Source organism: Cuculus canorus, chromosome 11, assembly GCF_017976375.1.
Source record: "Cuculus canorus isolate bCucCan1 chromosome 11, bCucCan1.pri, whole genome shotgun sequence".
In the NCBI taxonomy this organism is placed as follows: domain Eukaryota; kingdom Metazoa; phylum Chordata; class Aves; order Cuculiformes; family Cuculidae; genus Cuculus; species Cuculus canorus.
The window spans coordinates 18457681-18476309 of NC_071411.1; the positions used below are offsets into that span (position 1 = coordinate 18457681).

General features: G+C 42.7%; 1 protein-coding gene across 2 annotated transcripts in view; it reads right to left on the reverse strand.

The window, feature by feature from the left end:
- PTPRG (protein tyrosine phosphatase receptor type G) overlaps nt 1-18629 on the reverse strand; it is a 416754-nt gene that overhangs the window by 362079 nt on the left and 36046 nt on the right. The window contains exon 1 of one of the 2 annotated variants that reach the window (XM_054076619.1): nt 8285-8345. The exons of the other annotated variant lie outside the window; for it this stretch is intronic. Within the exon in view, the coding sequence (XP_053932594.1) occupies nt 8285-8330 (46 nt within the window). The 5' untranslated portion in view covers nt 8331-8345. Of the gene's footprint in view, nt 1-8284; nt 8346-18629 lie in introns of those variants that run through there. 2 annotated transcript variants of the gene reach the window in all.

Below are 18629 nucleotides of genomic sequence, written 5' to 3' on the forward strand. Positions count from 1 at the left end.
CAGTAGGATGCATCCATTAACGTTGCATTGAACAGTCATGGGTGCCCCAAGGAAGACTTTGAAAAAACATTCTATTTACAGACAAGGCTGTTAATGTGTCATCTACAATATGCCTCTCTTACTCCTGGGAAATTTGCATGAAAACAGGATTGATATTGCTCTGACATTCTTGTGTTCCTACTGCTTATTTCTGACTGGAAGAGGCATGCTGTCTACCCTGCAACCCCACATACCCAGGCTCCCACCAAAAAAACATTACAGGGAGTTCTAAGTGCAATCCCAGTGCAGATTCAGCTCATGTTCCAAAAATCCTACTTTTAGTAGCAGGGAAGCTCATATGCCAAAGGAAACAGATGCTATAAAAGCCAATAAAAAAACCCAAATAAACATAAATAAATAACATTTTGTCACCATTAGTGAAGGTTTGTGATTATGTGAGAATTCAATAGGAGCAAATGCATTTCAAACAAGAAAAAAGCATCAATGCAAATGGTGGTTAATCCAATGAAACTAAATGAAAAGTGCAGATGAAATGCCAGCTCAGACAAGAGGGTAACAGGCTGTCATTTAAAGCTAATATTTCCCATGTACATGATTTCTTTACCGCTCTAACACCTAAAGTCCTTCTCTTTATGGGGGTGGAGGGAGAAGGAAAGCACCAAGAAGATTTAAGGGGAGTTAAGTTACCATGACAGAAAATTTACCTAAGCTTGATGGGTTGGCACTGATGCTAAGCTTCCATGCTTCTTCCATTGCATTCCTATCTCATTTGCACTGTCACACGTTAATTTTCTGCATTTTCAAAGACATACATTCACAATGAGAAGAATCACAGAAGGGTTTGTTATTTAAGACTTCATTTGAAACAGACTGATCCGCGACGTCAGTGCAGCTGCCTCAGATGCAGCACTGCATTCTAAAAATCCTTATGACATTTCTCTTTAGACATGAATCAGCAGACTAACAGATGTCTCATTCACACCATGTTTGAGTTTCAGTTTTACTAATGAAATTAATTTAGGGCCAAATTGCATCTTGAATCGCACACAGAACTCTTGTTGACTTGCATGTCAGCCAAATACGTGCATGGGAGAATGGAAAGCTGACCTTAATTTTAATTTGATCTTTGTAACAGATTGCTAATTTAGAGAGACAGATTGTGATGTCCCTTCCTTGTGTTACATACTACCTTACACCACAAATAATCCCACTGAAGACGGCAAGATTTCTAGAGCACCATATATTCCTAGGAGGGCCAAGATCTCACAGCCTGACTATTGCTACAGCAGACGACCTCTGAATCTTAAGAGGTACCAGTATGGAGCCTTCTGAGCTCTTCTTCTCTTTGCACAAACAAGAAGCGTGCAGTCCTGGGAAGATCTGCTGTGTTGGTGCTGGGTTCCACCACGCCAACGCGTGGTACAGGCGGTCGTTCTCAGACAGGGAGATGAAGAAGCAGCAGGGAAGCCTGCTCTTCCCCACAGGTTGTTCACAGCCTTTTGCAGGCAGGCATAAGCTTGCCTGGACCAGGCTCTGTGCAGTTACGTTCGCCAAAGCTGCTTTACCGTCTTTGGCCCTGCGTAATGATCCGCTGCGTTAACTGCAGGACCACAGCCGCCTGCAAGAGGCCGAGTGCGTCCACAGCTGCCTGAAGCAGAGCACGAGTTCCCATCTGCCTGAAAACACACTCTGGGTCCCTGACTGAAGTCATTTTGAGGAACAGAGCTGCTCCACGAGATGCAAGACACATACTGGGCTTTTTTAATCTCCTCTTTTTCTGAAGAGGATGACTGAACAATGCCCTGAGCAGATCTGCTACTGCAAAAAATAAAAAGAGCTTAAAATCATGAGGTGTTATCCCCTCAAATACCTTCCACAACCTGGTAGAGAAGGAACTTCTGTGCAAGTGACACTACGTTAAAAAACAGACTGAAAACCAATATGGCACTGTTGGCAGAATATTCAACAGTTCCCACAGGAGTGACTTCAGATCCCCAGTCACGTTACATCTCACAGCGCCCCAGTAACACAGCTATGTCTCTGCATCCCATGCTGTCTCCAGCAGTGACTTACGTTTACCACAATAAGTGTTTTTGCTATTTTTTTTAATGAAACTTTTGACTTCGCAGTGAACTCTAAGGACCCAGTTACACAGACAGCTGGTAATGTTCCGGCAAAGTGAAAACAAGTCTCCTCAACAGGCAGGATGCCACAAGAGCTGAGGACAATTTACTTAAAAGTGAGCACCTGGAGCGCACTAGGCTGTAACTACTGATAGGGCTAAAGCTAATAAGTAGTTAAAGCACAAGGTCAGTGAACTCCACGCATTCAGCATCTTAAGTCTCTAACTTTCTCAGGACTATCAGTGGGGTTTTTTTGCTTAAGCCTGGCAACCAGATGTTATTTCTGTATTTTCACAGTAGGTCTACTCTTCCTGTGCTTGCTTCCTTCTAGATAATGGCCAATGTTTACTCAGAGAAGAAATATCCATCCTCTCTTCCAGCAAACTATACAAAAGCCTGTACCAAAAACACTGATACTGGCACAATTCCATGAGTGATTCTTGATTCACTTACTGATCTGCTAAAGCAGATTCACTAGTATTTCTCTGGCTACCTTCACTTATTCCCTTCACCTGCAGAGATCGCAGAGCCACATTACTGGTCCTTTTCCTTAATATTCTGAGGTTGAATTCAACTATGACATGATAGATAGCCAAAAGCCAATGGCACCTTGAATTTGTGGTTGGGATATCAGTTTCGCCAGCAGATCCATTTCTGCTATGAGTACGAAGTTAAAGATGCAGAACATTGTATGGCATCCACCTTCCAGTTACTCTGTGATAGGCTACCTCCCTAAACATACGGCTTGTAGAAAATTTACCTTTTTAGAAAATTATTCTTGATGGTAGGTCACAAGATGGGAATCTGTGTTTTGGCAGCCTATAAGCTGCACTACTACACCGTACAATTTGAGAATACGAAGCCAGAGTAAGAATAATATATAGGAAATCCCAGGAACAAAAAGTCTATACAGAGTCCAGCACAAAAACTGCTACAGACTCTCACATGTGCGCAGTTTTCCTGGTGCTTCTGTTGTACCCCTTCTTCCCCAAAATGCCTTTCATATACTATAACCTTCACTTTGGTTTCATGTCTTATTTCCCATTACATTTTGAATCGTTGCATTTATATTTAAAATCAGTTTCAAATACTTCCAACATATATTAATGACCTCTTAATAATTTAAGAGGCAGTCGGAACATAAAGTGCACCTCTACCAGGTACTTCAGAACTCTCTGATAGAAGGTCAAGACTTTGGATGGTCTAAGCAGATACTATCCCGACATTTTCTTCTCCTTGGCCTGTGTCAGTTCAGAAGTGGGTCAAGATTCGTCTTTGGTTTTGTACTCTTATATAATATGAAATAGCTTTCATATAATTTTGAACAAAAGGAGTTGAGGGTATTGTTATTTGCTCAGCAACCCTGGGGCGGACTCAAAAACATAACATCCCGTTTCAAGCTGTTAGCTGATCCTGTCTATCTGTAACTTGCTTGGACTTCACACAGCATCTCGGACGTTACGCACACGTCACAGAAATGCAAAGTACAAAGAGAGTCATCTTTGAAAAACATACATTTGCACATATATGTCTATACACGCTTAGAGAAAGTCGAATCCTTTCAGTGTTCATACTGAAGTCTGAGCTCTGTGAAAAGACTTTTTTCTTTAGGAACTCCAAGAGTAGCAAAGTATTTTAGACTTGGGGACAATACAAGCAAAATAAGTTAATAGATTAGGGAAAATATTAACAATTTTTTTTTTCTGAAACACAACTCCTCACACGAGCTGCACCAAACCTTCAGCCAAGCCATCCCGCCATGAATGTGTAACACCCTGAGGACACTGTATGGGATTTAGCACACTAGAAGCTCTTCGCTTGGTGGCAGGGAGCTGCAGTTGTAGAGCAAACAGCTCCAAGTCCTAAGCATAACCCTGTCTTGGGTACAAATAGCTCATTGCAACGCGAATGAGAGAGCAGACTTTGGCCTGTTCAGAAGGTTGATTAGCAAAGTCCCGTGGGAAACAGTCCTTCAGGGCAAGGGAGCCCACGAGGGTTGGGCGCTCTTGAAAAATGAAATCCTAGCAGCTCAAGAGCAAACCATCCCTGTGTTCCGGAAAAGGAGCCGGCGGGGGGAAAAGCCAGCTTGGTGGAGCAGGGAGATCTCAACATGTGTCAATAATAAGAAGAAGAAGCTCTATGTGCTCTGGAGGAAAGGACAGGCATCTTGGGTGGACTACAGGGACGAAGTGAGATCGTGCAGGGAAAAAATCAGGAGGGCCAAGGCCCAACTAGAAATAAAACTCGCTAAGTCTGTGAAAGACAACAAAAAGTCTTTCTACAAGTACATTAACAGGAAAAGGAGGACGAGGGAGAATATCCAGTCTCTAGTGGATGCAGAAGGAATAACAGTGACAGGGGATAAGGACAAGGCTGAGGTACTTAATGCCTTCTTCGCCTCAGTCTTTAATAGCAAAGAAAGTTGTTCCTTCTGTTTACAAATCCAAGAGTTAGAGGGGCAGATTGAGGCTCCCGTGATCCAAGAGGAGGCGGTTAGAGACTTGCTTGCCCAGCCAGACGCCCACAAGTCTATGGGGCCGGACGGGATCCACCCAAGAGTATTGAAGGAGCTGGCGGATGTCCTTTCCAAACCCCTATCCATCATCTTCCAGAGGTCCTGGCTGACTGGGGAAGTTCCATGGGACTGGAGGCTGGCTGATGTTGTGCCCATATATAAGAAGGGTTGCAGAGAGGATCCGGGGAACTACAGGCCTGTCAGTCTCACCTCAGTGCCAGGGAAAGTCATGGAACAGGTAATCTTGAGTGCTATCATGAAGCACATGCAAGAGAACCGGGTGATCAGGCCCAGTCAACATGGGTTTACAAAAGGCAGATCTTGCCAAACTAACCTGATCACCTTCTATGACAAAATCACTCAACTACTGGATGGGGGAAAGGCTGTGGATGTAGTCTTCTTGGACTTCGGTAAAGCCTTTGACACAGTTTCTCACAGCATTCTGCTTCAGAAACTGTCAGCCTCTGGCCTGGACAGGCGCACACTCTCCTGGGTTGAAAACTGGTTGGATGGCCCAGAGAGTGGTGGTCAACGGAGTTAACTCCAGCTGGAGGCCAGTTACAAGTGGGGTTCCTCAGGGCTCAGTACTGGGTCCAGCTCTGTTCAATGTCTTTATCAATGACCTGGATGAAGGCATTGAGTGCACCGTCAGCAAGTTTGCAGATGACACTAAGCTGGGAGGAAGTGTGGATCTGCTGGAGGGTAGGGAGGCTCTGCAAAGGGATCTGAACAGGCTGGACTGCTGGGCTGAGGCCAATGGCATGAGGTTTAACAAGGCCAAATGCCGGGTCCTGCACTTGGGGCACAACAACCCTATGCAGCGCTACAGACTGGCGGAAGAATGGCTGGAGAGCTGCAGGGAAGAGAAGGACCTGGGGGTGCTGGTTGACAGCCGACTGAACATGAGCCAGCAGCGTGCCTGGGTGGCCAAGAAGGCCAACGGCATCTTGGCTTGTATCAGAAATGGGGTCACCAGCAGGTCCAGGGAGGTTATTCTCCCTCTGTACTCAGCACTGGTGAGACCGCACCTCGAATACTGTGTTCAGTTCTGGGCCCCTCACCACAAGAAGGATGTTGAGGCTCTGGAGTGTGTCCAGAGAAGAGCAACGAAGCTGGTGAGGGGCTGGAGAACAAGTCTTACGAGGAGCGGCTGAGAGAGCTGGGGTTGTTTAGCCTGGAGAAGAGGAGGCTGAGGGGAGACCTTATTACTCTCTACGACTGCCTGAAAGGAGGTTGTGGAGAGGATGGAGCTGGGCTCTTCTCCCAAGTGACAGGGGACAGGACAAGGGGGAATGGCCTGAAGCTCCGTCAGGGGAGGTTCAGGTTGGATATCAGAAAAAAAATTCTTCACAGTAAGAGTCATTGGGTACTGGAACAGCTGCCCAGGGAGGTGGTTGAGTCGCCTTCCCTGGAGGTGTTTAAGGAACGGGTGGATGAAGTGCTGAGGGACATGGTTTAGGGAGTGCTAGGAGTGGTTGGACTCGATGATCCAGTGGGTCCTTTCCAACCTTGTGATTCTGTGATTCTGTGAATACACAGGCACACAGGATGTGCAAGATCAAAGCTTTTGCTGTATCGTGCTAACGGCCAATGGATTACTTCTCTCACCTATTTTTAAAGGTGTTGCACACAGATATGACTGCCTCAGCCCAACAAGAGCTGCTCATCACTGCTGATTCCAGCACATCAGTTTGCTCTTTATCACAAGTGTCAGAGCACACTGTACTGGAAGACGGCTCTTGTGCAAAGCCTCTGCTCATAAAGCACAAGCATAGCTTCATGGCTACAGTGAGAGCTAACAGGTTAGTTTGCATTGAATAAATATTGAGACAGAGCTTTAGTTCTTAAAGTGTGGTTCTTAAAGTCGTTCCATATGCATAAGAAACATGAGTTTATAAAAAGACACTGGGATTGCTAGCCACACTGCTTCCCCAAGCCAAGAGCAGGGAACATGTCCCCATTTTACAACCTATCCATAATGCATGATCAAGCTGTAAAAGCCAGAATAGACGTTGCTGCATTATAAGCTCTAAGCTCTAACACACCAGATTTGACTATGAAGTTCCACACGTATCCTGTAAACTGTTTCAAAATGTGCCTAATAAAAGTTAAATTTTCATTTACACTTTAATTTTGTCAACAAATCATGATTGACTATACCTATCTGTCAAGCACTACACTACTCCCTTTCAAATATTACAGGAACTAAAATACAAGTTCCTAATTAACTTTGTCATATGAATAAGAGTTGTTCTAAAACTTCTCTCTTCAAAGCACTGAGATTTAAAGTAATAAATATTCCTTCAGAAGTAGGCCAGTTTGAATTTAATATGCACCAAATAAATATTCCCTCAATTAGATGTGTGCAAGTAAAAAGCTTTATGTTATGGCTTATAGCAATTTTAGATAAAGAGCTTGCGTGATGGAGTGAATCCAGCTACGAAATGATTGCAGCAGTGCAACATATTTTCAGCTCAGGATAGCACTCATCTCAAAAATAATTCTGAGATTTTTTGTAATTTTGAGATCACACTCGGTTTTCAGCAAGACTACCATGCTTAATAGATTTCACAAATTACTCCTAAAAAATTAATAAGGGAAATTAAGGGTCCTTGTAATGAATCATGTAACTTCTCATTTGGCAGAATTACGTTCTTTTTCTCTTTGTGCAGGAACCATCATCTAAGTTCTACCATTAGCCACAAGGCTGACTAGAAAGGAGAAAAAAAAAAAACCACCCATTGCTGGGGTAAAACTTCAACATTATCACTACTTCAGTATTCCAAACAAAATTTCTGGTCATCAGTTTGACTGAAATCCCAGTCTGTCTTCATGACTAATGAGGAGCACTGTTATGTACTACTGCAGAACAGCCTTACCACTGAAGTTTTTGATTAAAGGGTGCAAGTTCAAAGAACACTTAGAAAAGAATCTTAAAAGTGTATAATCCACAACCAAATCTAAGACTTTTCACACATCAATTGCCATGAAACTCCCTTCTGTATTACATCTTAGGGCTAAGAGTTGACTATAGTATCTCAGATACCATTTGGACTGAGTTTGCTTCTAGTGAACATTACCAACTACCTCTCCTCTGGAGTGTTGGAGGCTGTGTAAGAAAGCAAGCACTTGTTCAGGGGGTTACACAGTCCCTACTGCAGATACACCTAAAGGCCAGCAAAACTGCAATTATTTTGGGCAGCCGCAGGTGTGGGCACACAGTATGGCTAATCTGGGCGGGCTGTGCTACAAGCAACTCCATCAAGCTATGGTTCCCCTAAGTCTTGTCAACAGATCCACAGGCACTGCCAAAAACGAGATCTTAGCTGGAAAAAGTGGCTACATCAGGAGAAAAGCAGTGGCTGAATCCTCCAAAGATCGATAACAGTTTCTTCTAGAACAGGAAGTTATTTCGAATACGGGTGGCTAATTCAAGCCATGAAAGTCAATATTCAGCTTGCTGACTTCAGCAGTGATAACACTCGCTTTTACATGAAAAGTCCTCAGCCAACACGGCCTCTGGCAGGCAGCTGCTGCAGGTAGCAAACAGGCAGCTGCTCCCAGCCAATACCCCAACTGCTGTGGAAGATGTAAAACATCTGGAAAGACTGGACTGATCAAAAAGACAGGAGAAAACATACTGTACCTCTTTGGTCTCCTGGAATCAGTTCTGCATGCTGAAAATACAGCATCGAGACAATGCAGCCTTCAGCTGGTGATTTGCAAACGCACACCGCTGACTGTCAAAGCATCCCTTCATTTTTAACTTGGTTCTGCTTTCAACGCAATCACAGGAAGACAGAAAGATAATTACTGCTTTGTACAGTGGAGCGTGACGTCAAATCAGCGCTAAAACTCTGTGTTTCCCCTAAAACAGTTTAGAGAGAACCACAGTTCTGCAAAGCGGAGAGGAGGGGGGAACCAACAAATAAACAAAAGCATGCCTACAAAGTTAACTGCAATAAATTGAGGAATAACATCCTGTAGTACTTTCAGCCCCGTATTACAACCAGGAACAGGTCTGTAACCTCCCCGGGGACTGCAGACCCCGGCATTTCTCTCTCAAATACTAGCACTTGCTGTGGTGTTGTACAGTGGGGATCACGATGAAAGTCACTCTAAGTTTACAGAGGTATCACTGTTGGTGAACATTCCCAAAGCACCTAGCAACCAGGATGGCCCCTTACTTCTAAAATATTGAATTTATTCCTCCTGCACTACCTTCCCAAATTCACAGTTAATGTTGTTTCTTCAATCGTCAAGAAACTTTCTGACACAGCACCTAGTACAGGGTTTGAACATGTCAGTGGAACAGCTGAAGTGAAAACGACAAGTGGCTTCAGCATTACTTTGGACCAGGGCTTCTGGGTAGAGGCAGAAGATGAATTTCTGGCAATGCTTTTCAGTCTCTTCACAGCCTTGTATTCCGGGGGATTACTGCCTGTTATTAGCCTAATTCAAGAAATTCAGCTTTGTCTCATTTACTTTTAAATGACTCAAAATTCATCTTATAAATGGAGTATAGTCTGCTGTGATTCAGAGCTGCGAGTCTACATCTATGACAGTAAGAAAGATATGACACAAAGTTCAATCTTAGGCCTGCTCATAGCTTCACTTTTCGTAAATTATTTACCATCTGTTCACAGCACTGTCTATTTAGACGAACATGATTCAGCCGTCCATGCCAGGAGTTACAAGTGGAGAAGTTGTACCAAGAAGTCAGACTGATTTCCACTTCAAGTATTATTGCTTTGCGGGTGCTGCCAGCAAATATAGATGTGAGGCATTTTCCAAACACTCTTCTGAACCTTGATTCAGGGAACAGTCAGCAATTTGTACATCTGTCAGCGCGGTTCACTGAGCAGCACGGTACACATAGGTCTTCCAGAGAGACTTAGAAAGCAGACAGGGTAGAGACCTGTTCAGATGAATGCAGGGAGGTCACAAATTAACATATAGGGATCCACAGAGAAGGCAGCACAAAGATGGATCACGAAACATCTGACAAGCAAGTAGCAGAGCAGAAGTGACAGGAGACCTTGGAAAGCCTAGCAAGCGAAGCTAAATGGAGAGGGACACAGTTATGTATAGCTTTCAAGACTGACAAAAAGTATCCATCAGATGCAATAACTAGATGAGAAGGGATTTCTAAGAACGGAATTTCAAGGACAAGTAGGTTACTAAAAGTGTTTTGGCTGGACCAACGGGAGTAATGAGTATGACTGAGAAGACAGATTTACTTAATATATATTAATCAGAACAGGTTAGCAGAGAAATGCTTGGAAAAGAAAATAAACTGGAGAGATGGAGGAAATTCAGAATACCCTACCTGGTGTGCTCCTCACTGATACTGAAGTTTCTGTACCACTATTTGCTCTGAGAAGACTCCATAAGGCATTTTACGCTGACAAGTCAGTGCAGAGATGGGAAAGCAGAAGCTTAGCACAGGACACAGAGACACTCTGACAAATCATCTGCAGGGAGCTATGATAGCCCCGGCTATTATTGATTCACCTACAAACTGAGGAAATTACCTGGAGACCAACATGAAGAGCAAAGAGGCCAAGAACAAAGCCTTAAGGAACAACCTCTTCCCTCACAAAATCACTGGGAAAAGTAGCAACTGAAAACTGTAGCATCTCATAGAAAAGGGTGTCAAGGACCAAACACTTGGCCATTTAAAATAAGCCTATCATGATTCTTATTACAGCACATTTAACCAGCAAAATTAGATGGATGGTACCGTCAACAGCAACAGAACATCGGACTACAGCTGTCCCCTCTGTCCCCTAAAAATGCCCCCACCAACCACAGCACCAACAGCTGATGTCTGAACACCCAAAGTGCCCTTCCTCCCGCAGCCATAAGGCACCTTTAGAACGTGGCATCACCCTCCCCTTTGCCAGTTATAGTATGTTGTACTAATCCTGCTATTACTAATCCCATGTAGAGAGCACAACAACAGCAGCTCAGAGGCTGATAAAAAGAGATAACACACATCCCCTCAAACACAGCAGAATTTTCTCAGGGATTTGAGTTTATTTATTAGGCATCCTTATGCTACTTGGGAGATGGCTACATCTGCTGGGTACTGCAGATCTGACTTGTGCTGAAGTGTCTATCGATTGTTGCAAGCTTTTACATTTAAATAAACATGGCTTAGAAGTGTTCTTCCATCTCTGAATTATTGAGCAGACAACAGAAAACAATTCTAAACAAAGGCCCATTATCCTGTCCACACAGGATGGCAGCTGTCACCACCACTCCTGGTTTTCTACAGGTGAAGAACCTTACTAATGCAAGAAATCATTCCAACAGGAATCATTCCAATTCCAGATATGCAAAATAGCTTCTCACAGCCCTCTTAAGCTCCTACAGTCAAATACATACACACTTTCTCTCTCTCTCTGCTGCAAGATAGTAGATAAGCTGCAAAGTTGCAATTGCATAGAAAAATAGGACATGGTTAACCACTGCATAGTCCAACTTCCGTGGGGACACTGAAAAAATTCCTAAGAGATATATATATGTAAGAAAAAGGAATTCTACTTTGGCAGAGAACAAGCTCCCTACCAGCAAAAAATTAAGCTGACAGACCCATTTCAACAGTCCCCCTACAATTAAAGCACAAAAAAATATTGTTTCCCTGTTACAGAAAGGAAACAAATAAACAGAAAGTTAAAAGAGACACTGCAAGTATAGGTACTTGAGAAAGTTCTTTGAGCAACCTGCCATGGGCAAGAAACAAGCGCCCACGTAAACAGAAAAGGCCAGTAAAAACATGTATATATTGACAGTACTTCCTGAACAGGGGAAAACGAATCTGGAGTATTTACCCAAATTATGCCTTGAGTTAGTGGCCTGTTGCCACTCAGATTCCATTAACTGAGCAGCAGAAAAGAAAGCTGGCTTGACACGAGACGCTGTTCTCATTTATGAAATGCTGATATCAGTACCAAAGTTAATAAAAATGAGCTATGGATGATGAGATCCAATTTTGCTTATGTGGTACCCAAGCTGTGCCAGGTTCATTCTAATACACAGACGAAGAGATTGCCTGTCTCCATCAGCACACGATCGAGAAGCTGCATGTCTAGCGCGGGCAGAAAACACACAAAACTACGCAGTTTCTCATTCACACACCATCCTAGATGCTCCAGGATAACTTGCCAGGGCTCTAGAAGCAGCTCCAGAAAAACCTGGGTATCCTCTAGGTCCTGTGCCAGGGGTGCTGGCCCTGTGGCGTTATCTCCAACACATTTTGAAAGTTGCTATATGCATAGCTATGCTTGTGCAGCAACTGTGTCCAGAACACTGAGTAAACAGTGTACACCAGGTTTAAGACCAGCCTTCCAGAGCAGATTGAAATAAAAACTGAGAGCAGCTCCTTTCCTTTTTTTCATCCAGCCAAAAGAAGTTGGGAGCCAAATTCTTCCCCTGGTACCAGCACCTCAGAGAGCCCAGGTGATGGGAAGGTTTCCAACTCTCAGCTGAGGCTGTCCCCTCCACATCTCTCTGGATGCTGAAGCCAGCGTGAACTCCAGCATCGCTCTGCAGGAAGTTTCTCAACTGAGCTGGCTCGATCAGTGCTCAGCAAGGAGCGTGGGGGCGAGGTATTTCCTACTTTCAATGTATGGAGCTGTTTCTAGGTAGGCACTTTTTTTAATTTGCTTTTCTTTTAAGCTCAAATCATCTTTAGAAGCTGAGAAATACAGCAGAAGAGTAGGCAGGAATATTCACCATTGCATTAGAGCAACGCCTCAGAGTGCACTGGCAGGCTCAGAGCCCTGCTGTGCAAGGTGTGGGAGAACAACAAACCACCCCACTTCTCTTCCAGGGAGTTGCTGGTTCCCAGCCAAGACAGGTCATAACCCACAAGGCAGACAGGACAAGCTGGAGACTAAACATGCAGAAGGGCTAAGAGCTATTGGGAGGAGGAGGAAACAATAAGACGAACAGCATCTAATAAAAGAATAAAATAAATACTAAGAAGAAAAAACTCATAGTAGTGAGCGCTCAAATCTATTTCTGATCTTATTCAAAGGATGACAAATATTCTCAAGGGAAATAACAGTTCCTGACACCACACCCACACATCATTATGCTGAAGCTTTAGCATTTTCTGGCTGCTCAAAATCATTCAAGTTTTAAAGAAACACAACCTGGAAAATTCAGCACCCAAGTTGGAAGATTCTGGCACTATTAGTGCTCCCACAGCCCCAGCCAGTTCTCAGGCTTTGTCGTTATGTCACTCTAATTTCAAAGGTCTTTCTCCACTGCTGTACAAAACAGAAATACCACTCCAAATGACTGACTACAAAGAACATTAACAGAATAAATGAAACGGAGTATCTGAACTGTAAATAGATATCAGCTTATCTCATTTAGTAGTACTCTTTTTAAACTATAATATTGACAATTATGACAAAACTTTGTACCTAAGGAACCACCTAGAGTTAGTGGCACCCTTCAGTCACAAGTCAGACAACTTCCAAAAGCTCAGCCCATAATCCTCCGAGCTTAACTTCATTTGCAATAACCAGGCAGCAACCGCTTGTACTACAAAGCGACCCAGCAGCCCAGCCTATTTCACAGATGACAGGACACCACAACTTCTCAGGATCACATCTCACACCAGTCTACCAAAGCACAGCACTTTGAAAAGCACGCAGTGACTGCGAACAAGAAGATCCAAGCCTTTCCACAACATCTAGGTGTACCGAATTCCTCTTCCCATTGAAAAATCTAAGCCCTCCACCCTTAACCAGTGCCTCTCTTAAGGACTCGATAAAAGCACTGTGCTATCTTTGCACGGGGATGGGAAAGAAGGTAGGAGCACTCATAAGAGGCATATTCCTTGGCCTGCCAAGGACACACTGCTCCCCAGTCTGAGGCCAGTGAGTCCTATGCCAGAGCAAGGCTTCCTTGGTTCATCTTCATCAGCCACTCCACTAAATATCACAGTCCAGTCTACAGAACCGAGTTACAAAGTGCTGGTTATTGCATTTCATCTAGATCCATGCATTTCCAATCAAAAGTATGTAAAAGGCCAGCCCGGGGCGAACTCAGAGTTGATATAACGGATGTCATTGCCTAAAAAATCAGAATTGTTAACATAAGAGAGGTGTAAAGTACTCGTTTCAGCATTGTGCCATACTAAGCGCTTGTCTCCAGTGCCATCTATTCTCTACCATCTGAAAGACAGGAGTACATCTCCAGTCTAAAGAAACAAAAATACTCTTGCATCCTAAGGAGGATGTAAAGAAGTTAATACAGCAAAACAGTATGAATTAATTTGGATTTTATAACCCGTAACTTGCATGTAAATAAAGCTAACTTCATTATGGCTTTCATGTTAGCATACAGCCTCTGAATATATCATGGATGAAAATGGAAACAACTTAAAAATCCCATGCACGTGATAACAAGGCTTTGCAATGTACTCAAAATATACATACATATTTAAACTCCTTGTTGAAGAAATTCATATAAAGCTAGAACAACTCAGAATTAAGCATCAAGTTTTAAGGAGGAAAGAAGACCATCATTCTAGCGTAGGGGGTTTGTCCAGTTTGGGCTGGGGTTTGGTTTGCTTTGGCTTTTTGTTATTTTTTTATTGATGATATTGGGGTTATTTTTTCTGTTTTTGAAATAAGTACTAGTGTCCAAAAGCAAAGGTTTAAGTTCAGAGGAAGAAAAACTGTTTTTTAAAGGTACTACTAAATACTAAAGAATCTGAATTCACACTGATACAGCTGTTTACTAATCTAAATTGCCCTACTATCTCTTTCCTCCCAAAATCATGCTGAGGTAGTCCATTGAGGTCCAAAAGCAGAATTACAGTAATAGCAGTAATTCCAGCAGTAACTGCGCTCTAGATGGGACAGAATTTCCTTGCATTCCCTCTGCTGCTAGGCCGAGTTCCCTCTCAGATGGGTCAGTTTTGCTCCACTGAGTCACAAAATAAAGCTTCCCATTTTACTTCATATTAAAAATAAGAGTAAAAAGTGCAGGGGGAAAAAAAATCAAACCTAGATTCTGGAGTGTTCTCTACTTTTGCAACGTGTCTTTTTGCAGTAAATTACCAAAACTAAATATTATCTCTGTAAAAAAATATCAAAAATCTGGGACGTGGAATTTTTTTTTTCTCATTCACACAGGCAGAGTCCAAAATAAACACTTCTATCTGCTCTAAACACAAGATAACGGGGGGATTTGTTGTCTTTGTTTTTCCCCTACATTCTTACTTCCCATGCACACACTGTTTATTATATCGACTTAAAAATCTGTGTATGCGCTATCAGTGACTTGGGGAGCTGAAAGATTTCTAATTCCACATTGAACAACTTGCATATAGAGCTAAATGGGAAGGTCAGCTTCTTCAAACATGCTCCATCTCACTTGAAAATAATCATTTTTACTCTGGGAAAAGCTACCCAAACTGTAAACCGATTCCATGGTGGGCTAATATATCCCTTGTGGAAGGCTGTACTACCAAAGTTCATGCTCAGTGGTACGTGGGTGTTGGCTACATGAGCTCTGCAAAGGAAAAGCCGACATATACTGCAATCCAGTTTTCAAGTGCAGCGTAACCACAGCGTCCAAATAGACGCAGGATTCTCAGCACATTTGCAGAACACTCCTTGAATATTTCAGGAAGCATCTGTATTAACACAGCGCTGCTTCTGTGGTTTTGGAATTAACACAGTTTTTGATTCCATCTTAAGTTTCAACTCAAGAGCTGAAAGAAAATTACGTGGGTTTTTGGTTTTTTTTTTTGAAAGTGAGAAATGTGTTGCTGCTGGCACTTATCTGGAATCTCTGCTCGATGCTGGCTTTAGCCAACGCCAACCGAGATTCCAGATGGGCTGCGGAGTGTTTTTGGTTTTTAAAAAATATGGCAGCCAATGCACCCATCTGGCTGCACAGAGAAGGGATGGAAGAAAAGAGATCAAGCTCTGCCCCTGTAATTGAGGTTGATAAATCAGGCGCTAAAATTGTGCACAGCAGGGAAGAAATATAAATGTATATACAGAGAGAAGAGCAAGCACAATTTATCTGCATCATTAGAGTAAGTGCTACCATCGAGTGACTGCCACCATGTTCCTCACACACAGACAGAAACTTTCGACTGCTGAATCACCGTTCTTAAGCAAACAGTTCTTTTTCAACATTTGTACTGGTATTTTAATACAGTTTACAGCAAAGATTAGAAGCTTGGATGTGCAAAGTCCTGACATTAACGCAAAGAGCAAAGCAGCAGACAGTACAGGTTCCTGAATTTATGCTCCAACAGAAATCACAGGTCAAATTATCTTTGCACCTTGCATTATTTTTAACAGCACTAAGTTAATATAAGATTTATTCCTTCTTTCAGCCAGCTTATATTTACTCGCAGCGATAAGCAGTTCTGTAAATCGCACAACAGTAGAAAGCCCAGCGGGTCTAGCCAAGAGTACATTAACTCAATGGCATAACAGATGAAACCAAAGACTTCAAACTACTTAGCTTTGTATCCCCAGCAGTAATTCTTAGGTGTGGCCAGATACTTCACATGGAGCCACCACAAAAAAAAACCCCAAACACTGAGCATATTTTGTTATTAGTACAGCCTCTACGTACATCCTGTTGTCACAAACTCTTGTTAGGCTCCCCAGAGGTAAGGAAAGAGAGGTCTAAAGGAGTAAAGGAGACAGCAGGTCAACACCCATTCGCAGTACGTTTAACAAAGCCAACAGTGGAGTAAGGATGCTCACTGACATGGCCTTTTCCTGAAGATGACCCTGAAGATGATTGAATCCAGATTTATTTTTTTTAACAGGTTCAGCAGAAAGTGTAGAGCAACAAAAACAAAACCCCCCAAACAAACCCCAAAATCCCTATGCCAGTAAATGTCACTGGTCTTTGACCTCAACTTTTGATGGTACTTTGTAGCCTGAGGGACGTGAAGTTAAACCTGTCATCCAGTTTAACGGGAAAATGTCTATTCTCAGATGCAAATTACCAGACCTGTTCTTTTCCAAAGCACTGCGTAAAAAAAAAAAAAAAAAAAAAAAAGCATAAGGTTTTGTTATTTTCATTTATCTAAAATCAAGAGGCAGAAGCCTTATTCTCTTCTCACTTAACACTGATTTAGATACTTCACCTTCAGTAGAGCAACTTCTAATTTACAGTGGCATAAGCAAGAGGCAAGCAAGAATGACAGAAGTCTCTAGAGGAACACTGATTAAGTGTACTCTCGGAGAGGTCTCCATGGGTCCAGGTTCACCGTCAAGGCGTATGACCACCAGAGTGTCACATTCCTTCAGCTGCTACGCAGGGTGATTGCCGACTGACAGTTTAAATTACATAGAGTTTCTTTGCTCTTCTCCTTTCCTTGAACACTTCACTGCAACATCGATAGGATAAAAAAAAAGTCATAGCAACCAAGACACAGAAGGAAAAAGCCCAGGCATATTGAAATCAGTGGGATTTCTGCCATCCAGTGTGCTGGAGCCAGGATTTCATGCATTATCTCATTCTATTAATATTAAAGAAATAACGAGTACAGATTTACCCAAAAGGACACCTCATTCAAACTCTTAGAACACTTGCATCTTCTAAACAGCCGGCCAGATGTTCCCAGAAGCACATGTCCTTTGCATCCCAAAGAACAGCACCATTTTATGCAGCACCCACTGAAGCATTAACACGGAAAGGTTCTGGTCATGTTTTTACCAAGAATCGAACGGGTTTGTCTCACTAAAATGGCATCGTGCTTTGTGGCTGCACGTGCAGCAGCACACGGGAGAGTCGTGTCTATCAGTACAGACTATTCTCTTTTTATTTTTTACAGCTTTTTAACAAAGCACCAAGAAAAAAAAATGAGATTCTGGATTCGTAGAAGGCAATAACAAAAGCTCCTCTGTATCATATTTTTCCATCTAATAAATGCTTTATGACTAAACGTGATATACTGCTTTCCTAGAACAATGAAAATTAGCAGCTAGACAAATACTTAAGTGATAAATAAGAGTATGATCATAGGAGCCCTGCTTTATAATTCAGGATCCTTTGGGTGCTACCTCACCTCTGCCTGATAGAGCAGAGGGATCTGGAGGTGTGACCGGGCTCCAGCAGCACCTGCCCCATCCTAGAGGTCACCAAGGCCCATGGGGACTATGGCATTTGTCAAACACGGAGGTTGTTTGGGCTTTTTTTTTTTCCCCCCCTTTCTCTTTTAAACACTACTGTTTGTTAACCAGGATTCAAGATCACTAAATATAGACTATTGCTGTATAAACAGAGACAGTGAATTGTTGAGTCTACTGTCAGTGCAACAACTGAAAACATCCTGCTTGGCTGGGGCTGTCAGACCCACAGCCGGAGCGGCAGTAGGACTTCAGTCGCATTAGCAGCCTTCTCAGTGCTCCTCCAGACAAGGAAATGACATTGGAACCCACTGTACTCAGCCAGTTAACTTTTTTCTATGTTAATAATATTTTAATATACTTCAGCTAGGTCGGGGCACTAACAGTCTCTTGTAGGCAGATATTATTTCCAGGAAGTTCAGCAGATCTTTGTAAAACATACTTCAGTATCAATATTTATCCAGGATGAAAATGGAATCAATCTGACATTTGTGTGCCTCCTCCACTTCGAGGTCACAAATGGATATATAGAGATGCAGGATTTTCTTTTTTTAATTGATTTTTAAGTTTCAATGAGGCTTAGCTGCCTCTTTGTAAAGCCACCAGACAATGAACAGCAGTTCAAAGGTGAACAATGAACTTGAAATGAAGCCGGTCCAGAAATAATGGACTCCTGCCCCGAACAATTCCTTTCACTGTGAGGGAGTAGTACTGTATCTTCAACATAACCAAAGGTTTCTTCTTTACAGAGATTACCCAAGAAATCGCTGCTGGCGTTAGAAACTCATTGCAGTGGCTGCAAACATCTTGAGCTGGTTCTACATAAAACAAAACCAATAAAAAAGTGTGAGGTGGTACAAT